Genomic DNA, 13,609 nt, shown 5'->3' with positions numbered 1-13,609 from the left:
TATATGATATATATATATATATATATATATATATATATATATATATATATATTAGAGGATATATATATATATATATTAGAGGATACTGTCATTGAATAACTATATGATGCTGCAGGAAAAAATAGTGTCCATTCAGATATTTGCAAACATCCTTTGTTTTTTTTTTGTTTTTTTTTTTATTTCCAGGGAACCTTTTATTATTTTGTCGGGAGGCTTATCCTATGATACCGTGGGAAGAAGACCTTGCTTAACAGTGATGCACGGGAAAAGCACAGCAGTGCTGGAAATGGACTATTCAATCGTTGACTTTCTCACACTCTGTGAAACGCCATATCCAAACGGTGAGGCTCGCTCTACATACATACTGACATTCAAAGGAGATGTATGCTGTGTAAGGGCTTCCATATTCCACTGTTCTAGTGTTTAAGGGAGCAGGGTCTGCCTTCATAACATGGCCAATTTGACTTTAAATGATGGGTTTTTTTTTTTTCAGTACACTTAATCTCTTCCATATTGTATATTAATATTAACTAGTGTTCAAAGACAGACACTGAGCATATTGAGTAATTTAAATTCTGCAAGACAGTATTTTCCTTGATTTCTCCAAAGAATCCAATAAAGACTTACATGTGTATGTATAATGGATTGCACTAGGTATGTGTGTATATGAAGGATTGCAGGACTAACAGTCTAGAAAAGTCCAGAATGAGTTAAAGTCATGGTTCTGAACCATGTGGAAATCTCAGGGAGGAGTTCTCGGTTTAAACCTCACTCAGAGCTCTGTCTTCATCGTGCAAGCCTTGTTTGCCCTTAAGACCTTCGCCTGATAGGCTTAAGCCAAGCTGTTCCAGGATTAATTGCCTTATGCAGTGTACCAAACTAACTGCTAGTCGTTTCTGAAATATTCCTTCATGGCAGCATCTTGACTGATACTAACCAGGCAGTTCGGAGCACCATAGCATGGGCAAGCTGACACAGAATGCACTTATACGTCTCACTTTTCATCACATCTGCATCTCTGTGAAGTTCAAAGATACAATTCCTTTTTTAGTTATTAACAGACATGTACTACCTAACATGAAAAAGATTACAGAACTCTATCGGCTTATTTCAAGATTCTATAATGATAACTGGTCAAGATCAAATTGTGGTTTTGATGTCTCTACTACATCCTTAAAAATCTAATATCAAAAATGTTTCTTTGGGGTTCTTGTCTTACTCTTCTTTACAAATATGTTAAGATTTTGAATGGAGTATTTTATACCTTTATCTCATCCAAGATATATAAATTGTATGAACTGTCTTGGGCCAATTAAAATGCTAAACCCTCAAGAAATGGAAACAAGGAGCTCAACTAGATGTTTTCTGTGGCTGCCCCTGGAGTCTGTAAAGTCTGTTCATGCAATGTTCTCATGTTGTAGATTTTCAGGAACCGTATGCTGTGGTTGTTCTCCTGGAAAAGGACTTAGTGCTAATAGACCTTGCACAAAATGGGTAAGGACACTGGGTGAGCAACTCTGTTACTATGTGGGAAACCACAAGACCTCTTTTAGCATGACATTAAAGTATTACATGCCACTAAAACTTGACATTTATAAACATGAACTCTTTTTAATGCTCCAGATCCACATTTCTAGTAATCGGAAATGTGTTGATTATAATGGATATCATAGATTCTTCTATTTCTTCCTTCCTTTTATTGAAAATAATTTGTTTCCCTCACTTAATGTATTCTGATTGTGTTTTCCCATTCTACATCTTTCCTACCTCCCCTCCCATCTGGATCCACCCATTTCTGTCTCTCCTTAGAGCATAAAGAGTCTCCTAAGGGCTGATAATGAAATATAATAAGATAAAACAAAACAAATGGAAGAGAAAGCACAAGATTCAGAGATCCACTGATGCACATTCAGGAATCCCATGAAAACACTGAACTAAAAGCTGTAATATTTACACAAAAGACCTACAGGATAAAAAGAGAGAACAAATACATATAAATATAATAAAAGTAAAAATAATGAGATAAAATTAATAATAATTAAAAAAGAAAAAGGAGAAGCCCTGCCATGCGATGACACTGAGACAGTGCGCCGTCCTGGGCACGGACGACTAGGTTTCTTCTGACTGTGTACGCATTGTTGGTTAGCAGTTGGATATGGGATCTGGCTGAGAGGCTGGGGCATATGTCCACTTCTTTCAGCTCCGGGGGTCTCATGTGGTTCAGACCTGGCCAGCCCCTGTGCGTGCTGCCTCAGTCCCTGGGAGTTCACAGGTGCATTGTTCATGTTGATTTAGAGGGCCGTGTTTCCTTAATGCTCTCCATTCCCTCTGGCTCCTACTCTTTCTGCCTCTTCTTCCATGGGGTTCCCTGAGACCTGAAAGGAGGGACTTGATGGAGACTTCCCATTTAGGACTGAGTGTTCTATGTATAGTCTCTAATTCTCCTCATAATATTGACTGTGCATCTCTATTTGTTCCCATCTGCTGAAAGAGGAAGTTTCTCTGATGATGGCTGAGCAAGGGACTGGTCTATGAGTATAGGGAATGTCATTAGGGGTCATTTTATTACTGCTTTTTTTTTTTTTAGACCCATATTATTTGGTTTTACCTTAGCTCTTGGTCACCCAAGTGATGTCAGATATGAGTTCTATTTTCTGTAGTGGGTCCTCAGTCCCTTTCAGTCAAATCGCATGTTTTTTAGTTATTCTCACAAATTTTGTTGCCACCATTGCCTGAACATATATTTCAGGCAGGATCTCATTGTAGATCAGAGGGTTTGTGGCTGCATTGAAGTTTATGTTTCTCCTTTGGTAGACCTGTCCAAAGACCAAAGACACTAGTATTTAAGGACAAAGGCTCCTGTAGCCACCAGTTCAGCTTCTTCATGTGTGATGAATTGTGATTTTTCTGTTACTCACAGTTGCTCACAGTTTCTTCAGGTCCTTACATTTCTGCTTCATGCTTGTGTACACTGAAGCCATATATGAAAAGCTTGCCCAACATGGACCCATGTCAGGTTGCCTCTGCTGACCCGTTTAGTCTTTCTCCCGTGTTTGTTCAGTCTGTTGTGATGTACTGTGCCAGGCCCTGTCAGAGTCGTTAGAATCTGCATCATGCCCTTATTACTCTAATTTAACCACTGGTTGCTATGGTTGTTTTAACTACTCTACCTGCTACTTTTGAAGATAGTGGGTATTATTTCTAAGCTGCCTGCCCTCTTGCTATTTTCCCAAACTGGTCTCAATTTATGGGGTAGTAGCTCTATGTGTAATAGATTGCTTTTCATATCTTCTCTTATGCAATGTTTCGGCAGCTGGAACTCTCCACTTGTTTCACTGTTATCAGAATCCACACAACTTTCACTCTATGATTTCTGGCTTTCCTAGACTCTATAGACATGTCTGATCTGTAAATCCCCTACCCGACCTGCTCAGCTCTTAGTAAGAACTCCTGGTATTTGCTCTGTTTATTACCTGTTGTCAGGGATACTCTATCTTGTGAAGGGACCCACCATCTTACTTATTTTCTCCCAAGACGTATCCATCAAGCACAGAATCATTCACAGAAAGCCTCAGGGTAAGGTGCTTCTGCCCCCAGGGACTGTTCCACAGTGTCTGTGTAGATACTTTGTTAGTGGGATGCTACTGGCATCTAGTGGATAAAAGACAAATATACTTCGAACATCCATGATGCACAGGACAGTTTTCCAAGTCAAGGCTTCTCCCAGTGTGAACAGTACTAAGGGTGAGAAACCTCGTCTATGTGAGTGGTGCTGTTTGCTGGTTCTGTTTTGTGAGCGCATCTCAACTTAGAGGCTGGTACCTGTAGTAATTGTTGTAAGGCTTGTTTGCTTGTTTTATAACAGACCATTCAAAAAATAATAATGGAATTTGTTGCATGTGATCTGTTCTGAGATATGATTAAATCAAGGAAAATATGATTGAAATCCAGTGGAAGAAGGTGTTTTAGTTTTGCAGAACTGTCAATTAGATATGTGAAATACTAGGCCCTTGGAGCATAGGAGCAGATGTTTTATGAAAAGAAGAAAGTTAATTTTTATTACTACTCCTTTTTGTGTGTGTTTAATCTTTTGTCTGGGGATAAAGGTAGAGATGATTGAACTCATAGTCTATAAAATGCTTGTTCCTGAAATATCCTCTATTTTTAGTATTATTAGCAGTGGGCATAGATCTAATATGTACAGCATAGCCATTTTGTACTTTTTAAGTGTCTCAGCTAGTTTCTACTTTTTTAAAAAGATGCTTTAACTAGTCTCATTCTAAAAAGTATTGCTGTGGCTTTCGTTTTAAGCACATTAATATTTTAATGATTTTAAAGCATTGTTTGTTTATATTAATAAATTAATTACATGGCTATAAAATGAACTAACCTCTTGGCTCACCAGTAATGTGTCTGACTTCATATCCAAAGAACATGAAAAGTATAATTTGTATTATTACCAAAATACAATGTATTCACTTTTTGCCAGTGTGACAAATGCCGGAGAGAAAAATGTTTGAGAAAGGATTTTTCTTTTTTTTTGCTCATTGTTTGAGAGGATTCTGTCCATTGCTTTGGGCTCACACTGGGCAGCATCTTATCTTTGCAGGAAGATATCGTAAAGCAGTCATTGGGCTCCAGTGTCCCAGCAGCCAGAGAGCAGACAAGTGTGCTGGTGCAGCAGGTCTTCTCCTTCATTCCACTGGGGCGGGGCAACCTTCTGAGATGGGTCCATCAGAGAGAGCCTTCCATTGTCCATTAGTCCTCTCTGGAAATGCCCCCAGAGACACATGAGTGTGCTCTGCCCAGTATTTTCTCAGCCCTGTCACGTTATGTTTGTGGTTGACTGTCATACAAAACAAGTGTTCCAGGTTTAATATTGGATGAGTTTTTACATTGATGGAGGAAAAAAAAAGAATTGAAATTTATGTTAGCTACACCAGCAGAGGGGTCAGGTTTTTGGTTGGCATGCACATAGCTCATTGATTCACAGTAGTTTCAACTTCTGCTCCAGCTACTTCCTAGCTCACATGGTTCTAACAAATTACTCAAAGCCTTTGTTGTTCTGGAAAATGTATCATAAAATTGGTATGAGAAACACATGAGACAAATGTGTGTGTAGCACGCAACCTTGTGTGTGGCAGTGGTATATAACTACAACCACAGCCTTTCTGTTTATTGGTGGATAAAGAGCATCTTCTGTAATTAAACTCCACTGTTTTTACACATTTACATAACTAAATCAATGTAATCTTACTAGCATGTATAGGAATGTCTTCATGGTTGTGTTAATCATAGCTTACAATGTGTTAATGTGTTTTTCTTTCTCCTATTGTTAAAGATACCCTATATTTGAGAATCCCTACCCTTTGAGTATCCATGAGTCCCCCGTCACATGTTGTGAATATTTTGCTGATTGTCCTGTGGACCTTATTCCTGCACTTTACTCTGTTGGAGCTAGACAGAAACGTCAAGGTTACAGCAAAAAGGTACCAAACCTGAGTTTCACTGTTTAACGCAACATGTTATTATCTTAAATTTGTCTCCTTGAGGTGTTGATAACATGGTTAAATTTTTAGGAAATCATGTTTTTTAAGTAAATTATATGTACTGTGTTCATACCTTCCTAATAGACATATACATTGTAAACTACTTATCTGCTATAAAGAGTATATATTTCTAAGTCAACTTTCAATGATTTTTTTTTTTTAATAGGAATGGCCCATCAATGGTGGTAATTGGGGCTTGGGTGCTCAAAGTTACCCAGAAATAATTATTACAGGGTAAGTAAAAGTATATTCTTACTAATTACTAATTAAATCAGTAATAGTTCATATACGTAATGACAGTTGAATTTTAATTCATTAAGTCAGTAAAGCTTTCTTTTATGTTATAAAATAATAGGAAAGTTACCTGCAAGATTTCACTGATTTACAATGATTTCTGCCATTTACTCATCTAAGTGAATGAGTTTGCTAAAAAGTTACAATATTTTTTCTTCTTTATTCTTCTCTCTATATTCTTCTCTGTCTTGTTTGTCCTAGGCATGCCGATGGGTCGGTGAAATTCTGGGACGCTTCTGCAAGTAAGTAACTTAAAGGCTTAGCTGCATGTTGTCTCTCACTGCCATTGCCCTCAAAGGCTTAGCTACTTGTCATCTCTCCCTGCCATTGCCCTGTATGTGATGCTGTAAATACCTGTACAGACCACCGCAGACTGGAAAGTTCCAGGATATCAACTTAAGTTATTGGCTTATTCAATATGTGAGTTTAGAATTTTCAAGAATGAAGATATTTTAATGTTATTTGTACATCAAATAATAATTCTCAACAGTGTTCTAATCTTCTCAAGATATCTTCAGAACTTCTCTTTAGAAGTCAAAAATAGAAGTGAAAATATATTTTAAATCAAATGTTTATGTCCACTTTAAGTTAATACTACAAAGGTTCATGCTGTCTTTGTAAAGGAGACCTTGTGATTAGACAGGAGCACACTTGGGGAGCTGCAGCCTGAAGGGCTAGAGACCATTTATAGCAAGCACGTATGGGAATCACTTACCTCAGGATAGCTGGTGTTTTATAAGGATGCTTGATAATACTGGTGCCTTTTGGGGAGAATGTTGTTATATAGAATGTCATTTTAGGAAATAAAATATGTTCTCCATATGTTTACACCAAAGATTTTGTGCCAAATTCCTTTTGTACTTTTGCTTCTAATTCATTTGTGAGGGTGGAAATGTCTTAGTGTATAATAAATTAGAAAATAGAGAAATCAAAATATTGTTTAGGTATGTATAGGTTGTTTTTTCCATAATACGATAATTAACCATGATATTTGACTTTTTAATAATTCGGTGGGGTTTTTATTTACAAACTTTTTGTACAATATTTGATCATCTTCTTTTCCCTCCCTCAACTCCTCCTGGATCTTTCCTACCTCCAAGCTCCTCTAACTTCTTGCCCACCCCTAAAATAAGAAAAAACTAAGGAATAAAAGAAAAAAAAAACAATAGGACGAAAAATACCAAAAGGAAACAAAAAGCAGGCATACATACACAATGGATTCTATTTTGTACTGACCAAATACTTACGGGCCTGGGGCCTGCCCTGGAATGTGGTTGGCACCCAGTGACTGGAGAATACCGGTTTTCTCTTTTCTAGCAGGCATCAGTTGGAAATAGCTTTTGATGAAAGTTTGATTTTGTATCTTTCTCTATGCTGAAACTTTGCCTGGCTCAGTGACTTGAGCTTGTGTAGATCTTGTGCAGCTTTAACAGTCTCTATGAGTTTGTATGTGCATTGGTACCTTGAGCCTTGGGAGGGCTAGGTGACATTTTAGTTTGACTTCCTGAGTTTTATTTCAGCTTGCATTTCTTTAGTTTCACTATTTCTTTATTAAATTCCGTTTTCATGTCTTGAATCACTTTATTTCAATCAACTGTTCGTATTGTCAGTCTTTTTTTAAATTTTATTTAATCTTTTTTTTTTTACATTCCAGATTTTATCCCTCTTCCAGTCCACCCTCTAACTGTTTCACATCCCATACCTCCTCCCTGTCCCCACCCCCCACACTTCACCCCATGAGACCTCTAAACTCCCTGGGGCCTCCAGTCTCTTGAGGGTTAGATGCATCTTCTCTGACTGAACCCAGACCTGGCAGTACTCTGCTATATGTGTGTTGAGGACCTCATATCAGCTAGCGTATGCTCTCTGTTTGGTGGTCCAGTGTTTGAGAGATCTCAGGGTTCCAGGTTAATGGAGATTGCTGATCCTCCTCAGCTTCTTTCAGTCTTTCCCTAATTCAACCCAGGGATCAGCTGCTTCTGTCCATTGGTTGGGTATAAATATCTGCATCTGACTCTTTCAGCTGCTTGCTGGGTCTTTTGGAGGGCAGTCATGATAGGCCCCTTTTTGTGAGTGCTCCATAACCTCAGTAATAGTGTCAGGCCTTGGGGCTTCCCTTTGAGCTGGATCCCACTTTGGGCCTGTCCCTGGACCTCCTTTCCTCAGGCTCTTCTGCATTTTTATCCCTGCAGTTCTGTCAGACAAAAGCATTTATTCAGTTCCTGTTTAATGTCCTTGTGTATTTTCATAATTGCTATTTTTACATCCTTGTAGCATGCTGTAGTTAAATTGTTTTCCTGGGTGCCTGTTATGCTAGGGTTGCTAGCTCCTGCAGGGGGCACATTGTCTTGGTTGCTCGTGTCTGTGACTTTACACTAGAATGTAGCTATCTATAGTCACGGCTCTAGACGTGCAGATGTTTGACCCTGTCTTAGATGGCTGTTGCCCACTCTGGGTCCTAGCCAGGAGTGGAACTTGCAGCTTCCTAAATCCCAGCAAAGTATGGAGGTTCTGGGTTCCTGGTAGAGAGAAAGTATTTGTTGGCACAAAGAAATGGAGATGGGCAAGAAATGTCTGAAAGGGGTGGAAAGGAAGAATTAGCAGTTTTTGATTTTCAACTAAAATTTGTAATATACTTTTTTCTAGTAACTCTACAAGTACTGTATAAATTAAAAACGTCTAAAGTATTTGAGAAGTCAAGAAACAAAGATGACAGACAGAACACGGACATTGTAGATGAAGATCCATACGCCATTCAGATCATCTCCTGGTGCCCAGAGAGCAGGATGCTGTGCATAGCTGGAGTGTCAGCCCATGTCATCATCTATAGGTTCAGCAAACAGGAAGTGCTTACAGAAGTCATTCCGGTAATCACCTCATAACTCTGCCATGTCAATTGTCTGATACTTCTAAGCTTTTGAAAGTTATTTAGTAAACAGTTTGCAGTTGCTTTTGTATAAAAATTTTGGAAGCACATTAGTATTTATATCACCACCTGTTTCGTGCATAAATAGCACTTTATATATATTTTTAATGGTCTATCTGAATCTTTAATTATATTAGATCTTTTATGTAAGGAATATCAACTTACTGGTATTCAATATATTCAAAAGGCAAGATGTGTATGTGTGCACATGTGTGAGATCATACCTATGTACACAAGTTTTTAGAGGTTCAGTCGAAACTTTTTTTACTTTTAAATATAACATTTTTTCTTGTTTTTAACTTTTAAAAATATTCTTTCTGGTACATTAGAATACAATGAGCATTAACTATTAGAAATAGGTAAACAGCCATTCTTTTATGACAGATGCTTGAAGTTCGACTGTTATATGAAATAAATGATGTGGAAACACCAGAGGGTGAGCAGCCTCCACCTCTGTCCACCCCCGTGGGCAGCTCCAACCCTCAGCCCATTCCTCCTCAGTCTCATCCGTCTACCAGCAGCAGCTCATCTGATGGGCTTCGTGATAATGTACCTTGCTTAAAGTAAGTCGCAAAAGCTTAGGTCTGCTTTATATGGTACCTCTTAATTTAGATAAATAATAATCATTAGTAAGTTTACAATAGCATTTTCCTATAAAAATGGAAAATTCTATGTTTGGCTATGGTTAACTGAACCTGTATTTTTATGGTTTAAGAAGGATGGTGACTCTGTAGTGTCACATACCTAAGATGACCAAGGTTTACAATAATGAGGTATGATGACTACGTGTCACCGGTGTGTTCAGTAGGCCTTCCCGTGGTCTCAGTCGGGATCTGGATTCAGCGTGGCTAATGTTCATCTTCTTCTCTCACCTCTGAGGGCTCTGCTTCCTTCCATCCTCACCTTGGATTTGCCGTTCTCATATTTTCACCATGTTATTTTTTTCAAATCTTAACATCACTTTATTGTTAATTAAAAGGCTTTATTTTTGCATCATTTTAAGACCATACTAGTTAATGCAGAAATAAATTGGATACATTTTTTGTTTTCAATTTTCTGCTCAGTTTCTATTTTTGAATGGTTAAATTTTAAGGACATAGAGGAATAAAGTTTTGAGTAAATAATTAAAATCACTGAATCCCATGATGACAGTGTGACTCGCAGGGTTCCATGAGTGGACAGAGTCCTTCTCATGGGTATTCAGAGTAGAGAGGTCAGCATTTGTTCTAACTAAACAACTAGGCCTCCTTGTATCGCCTCTACTGTAGACCTACCTCCCAGAATCCCCTCTGCTAGTAAACACGTGGTGATCTGAATGGTCATATAATAAAAGTCTCTCCCCCCAAAAGGCAAACAGATGAAAGAACGGTCACAGGTTTAAAGTGCATGCTTTACAGAAATTCTTCATGTGTTCTTGAGAACTTGAACGTAAGGATTTTAAATGAGTGATTCTCAAGTCAGAATGACCTTGCCTCTTTCAGGATATGTACCGATGTCTAGAGACATTTTTAGTTTTACAACGGGGGTGGGGCTGCTGTTACTGCTACGTTGGTAGAGGAAAGCCTGAGATGAGTGTCACATCTACAGTGGGCACAGCAAAGAACTGCTTCCTTCAAAATGTGGGTGCTGCCCGGGGTCCCAGTTGACTTCCGCTCTGCCCTCCATCCACGCTTACCTCTCCTTTCCCTATGCCTCCTCTCCTGCTCGCCTCCTCCCACATCCTCTTTATCTCTCACACTTAGAAACACACATCTCCTTTTAACTACAGTTACAGCATGTATTATCTACATTGGAACTTAAAGAATTTTTATTTTTGATTCTTTTATTACTCAGAACTATGTTAACACTAAATTAGTAAATATTACTATGATGGTTTGGGTTTTATGTGTTTAGTTTTTGTTAATTTTAGAGGTGGCAAAATATAATTAATCTTTATGTGTATTGGTAATTTTATATTTCCTTAGTTTTACCACTTATATGAAGTAAATTTTTAAAATATTTGTCACAATGTTATTACATAAAATGTGGGATAATTGTGTCATCTTCAACAAAATTAGAATACTTTAATTCGGTCTTTACCTTCACCCCTACAGGTTTATAGATACCATGTTCAACAGTCTAAAACATGAAATCAGTTTTCTACCCAATGAGTCAGTACATCGCTTTCCCATGACAAGAGAGGCCAGGAAATAGTTATGACAAGGGACACGGTGCTCTCAAACCAGAGTGGCAAGACCTCTGACCTTGCCTTCTCAGATAAATGTGAAAAGCAGGCCTAGGAAATGTCTCTCACTTCTAATACAGTGGGTGGGAGGTTTTCTAGGTTTTGTGCTGACTGAAAGAACATGGACATAAGTTAATAACCAAGGATATCTTGTTACTTCTAGCCAGTAAACTGAACACAGAGCCTGGAGTCTTAACTACTGCCCACAGACTGTAACCTAGGCCACACACTCTCTTATCCTCACACATGCAGCCCAGGGGCCCAGCTTCGGGTTTTGAAGAGTACAGCAGAACAAGTCGGATTTCTAGGACCATCCAGCGTTAGCAATTGCTGTGTAATAGTTCCTAATCAGTTAATAGCTCCAAAAAGTCATCAGGAAGAAATAGCAACAAAACCCTTAGCTTTTGTATTAAATGTTCTATTACACCAAGAAAGGATGCAGGCTTAGAGCAGGACTGGTCCAGGAAAGAAGCTGCAGGCTTTACGCTAGCAGAACTGAAGCTGCGGATCTCCTCAGGGCTGTCGGGGCCCAAACGATGCGACCGCAAGCCCCAGAGACCCCTGACCTCAGGGTTTGGTGGCTCCCTTAGGATTTGGTCTTGCTTTGACATTTCTTTTCTCGTTGTCTATTCCCTGTGTTTGGAATGGGGATGTTCATAGTGTCACTGTATATTAGAAGTATGCATCTTATTTCCTTTGTTTTGAGGGACTCACAAGCCTAGAAGTTTTGATTATCAGAAGAGACTGAATTTGAACTTTAGAGCAGTGTTAGAACTATTAAAATTTGTGGCAAAGAGGTTCACCTTTTAAGGATAAACTAAATTCCTTTTGTATTGTCAGATATTCACGAGTTTTTGAGGACTAGAGTGAATGCTGTATTTCCGTGGTTCTCAAGCTTCCTAATGCTGTAACCCTTTGATACACCCCTTGTGTTGTAGTGACCCCCCAACCATAGATTTATTTTTTGCTACTTCATAACTGTAATTTTGCTATTGTTTTGAGTCATAATGTAACTATCTCATAAGCAGGATATCTGATGTTCAGTTCCTATGAAAGGGTCTTTCAATCCCACAGGTTGAGAACTGCTGTTTTGCTTAAAAGTGATATGTCCGTATGTCACAATAACAAGTAGCTTTGTCATACTTAATCTTTTTTTGGACATGACTGGAGTGAAAGTTGCTGGATAACCTCTAAGAATGTGAGCATTTCCAGAGCAGCCTAATGTAGGAGGAGAAACGCGCCCTGCTTAATTGTCATCATTCCATGGAAATGAAGAAGAGAAAGAAGCAGCAGCCAGCTGAGGACACTAATCCCTCTGTCTCTCTGCTCCCTCACAGAGATGCAGTGTTACCAGCTGCCTTATGGTAACACTCACCCTGATGGGCTGTATCCCCTCACTCAGGAGCCGAGACAACCCTCCCCTCCTTAAGTTGCCTTTGTCAACTACTTTATGGTAGCAACAAGAATAGTAATTAACATGTGTAAACTGGTTAATCAGTTTTGAGTTACTTATAAGAATTGGTTTTCTGTGGTGGCCATTATGACACTTGCATCACATAAAATACTACTATTACATCATTTTATTTTGGTACTCTTAACACTTTGTCTATCACCTTCTTTTGCAAGTAACATCTGGCATTAAGTAAGAGGTAAACTACCCATCACTTTCTCCTCTGAGGCAGGGAAGTCCATGCTGTTTTAATGTTGGAAACATGCATAAGACATTTATCTAGAACCTGATCACCCATTCTGCGAGGCCAACCAAAGATTTTACTATTGTTTTCCTTTAGTGTTCTTCAATGCATTAAGAAATAAAATATTTTTCAAGTGATGATTTAAAATATCACCTTAATTTCTGATAAAGTCAATGAGATCAGGTAGCCTCAGAGCCAGTTGTGTCTCCTGATACTGACTAAGCTGTCTGAGGAGGGGGAGGCTGGGTGGAGAAATAGTCCTGTTGGCTTCATCGGGTTGAGGTATGGGTGTGGGGACAACAGAGGATGTGTGCTTGGTGTGAGGGTGTATCTGAGCTTTGTATGTCTGGTATGGTTTTTTTCTTCACTAAATGATTAGAAATTAGAAATTCTTAATAATCTTAGTGTCAAAATATAGGCTTACATATTAATATTTGCATCTCAAAATATAGGTTTACATTATAATAGAGTTGTAAAACATGCTTTTTAAAGTATAGATTAGTCATGGTAAAGCATATCATAAAGTAATGACCTGACTGACAGATCACTGGTCTCTGACCTTCCGTAAACTCCACTTTAGCAGGTCTGTAAAGACTAAGAATAGTGATGCTTAGCAACCATTTTCTTCCTTTCTCTGCTCGGTTTATTTCTTTGGAGGCTGTTTATCAGTTTGTAGACAAGGCTGGCCTTAAATTCATGATCCTCCTGCCTCATTCACACATTTATTTTTTAAAAGCTAATGTTTGAATACTTTTCAAGTATTTTAGTATCTCATTAACAAACTGGTTTTCAGTGATTGCCATAATCTATACTCAGGATATGTTAAAGAAGGAAAACTAGCCGGGCAGTGGTGGCGCACACCTTTAGTCCCAGCACTCGGGAGGCAGAGGCAGGTGGATTTCTGAGTTCGGGGCCAGCCTGG

The 13,609-nt window shown here is 38.6% G+C and overlaps 1 protein-coding gene across 3 annotated transcripts in view; it reads left to right on the top strand.

Moving 5' to 3' along the window:
* Stxbp5 (syntaxin binding protein 5) overlaps positions 1-13,609 on the top strand; it is a 140,978-nt gene that overhangs the window by 78,529 nt on the left and 48,840 nt on the right. For all 3 annotated transcript variants that reach the window (XM_021221148.2, XM_021221150.2, XM_021221149.2), the window contains exons 10-16: positions 187-341; positions 1,422-1,494; positions 5,342-5,489; positions 5,716-5,783; positions 6,045-6,085; positions 8,490-8,710; positions 9,154-9,332. In XM_021221148.2, coding sequence (XP_021076807.1) covers positions 187-341; positions 1,422-1,494; positions 5,342-5,489; positions 5,716-5,783; positions 6,045-6,085; positions 8,490-8,710; positions 9,154-9,332 — 885 coding nt within the window. The remainder of the gene's footprint in view (positions 1-186; positions 342-1,421; positions 1,495-5,341; positions 5,490-5,715; positions 5,784-6,044; positions 6,086-8,489; positions 8,711-9,153; positions 9,333-13,609) is intronic.

Source organism: Mus pahari, chromosome 21 (assembly GCF_900095145.1).
Source record: "Mus pahari chromosome 21, PAHARI_EIJ_v1.1, whole genome shotgun sequence".
Taxonomy (NCBI): Eukaryota; Metazoa; Chordata; class Mammalia; order Rodentia; family Muridae; genus Mus; species Mus pahari.
This window is presented reverse-complemented; position numbering and strand designations above follow the sequence as displayed.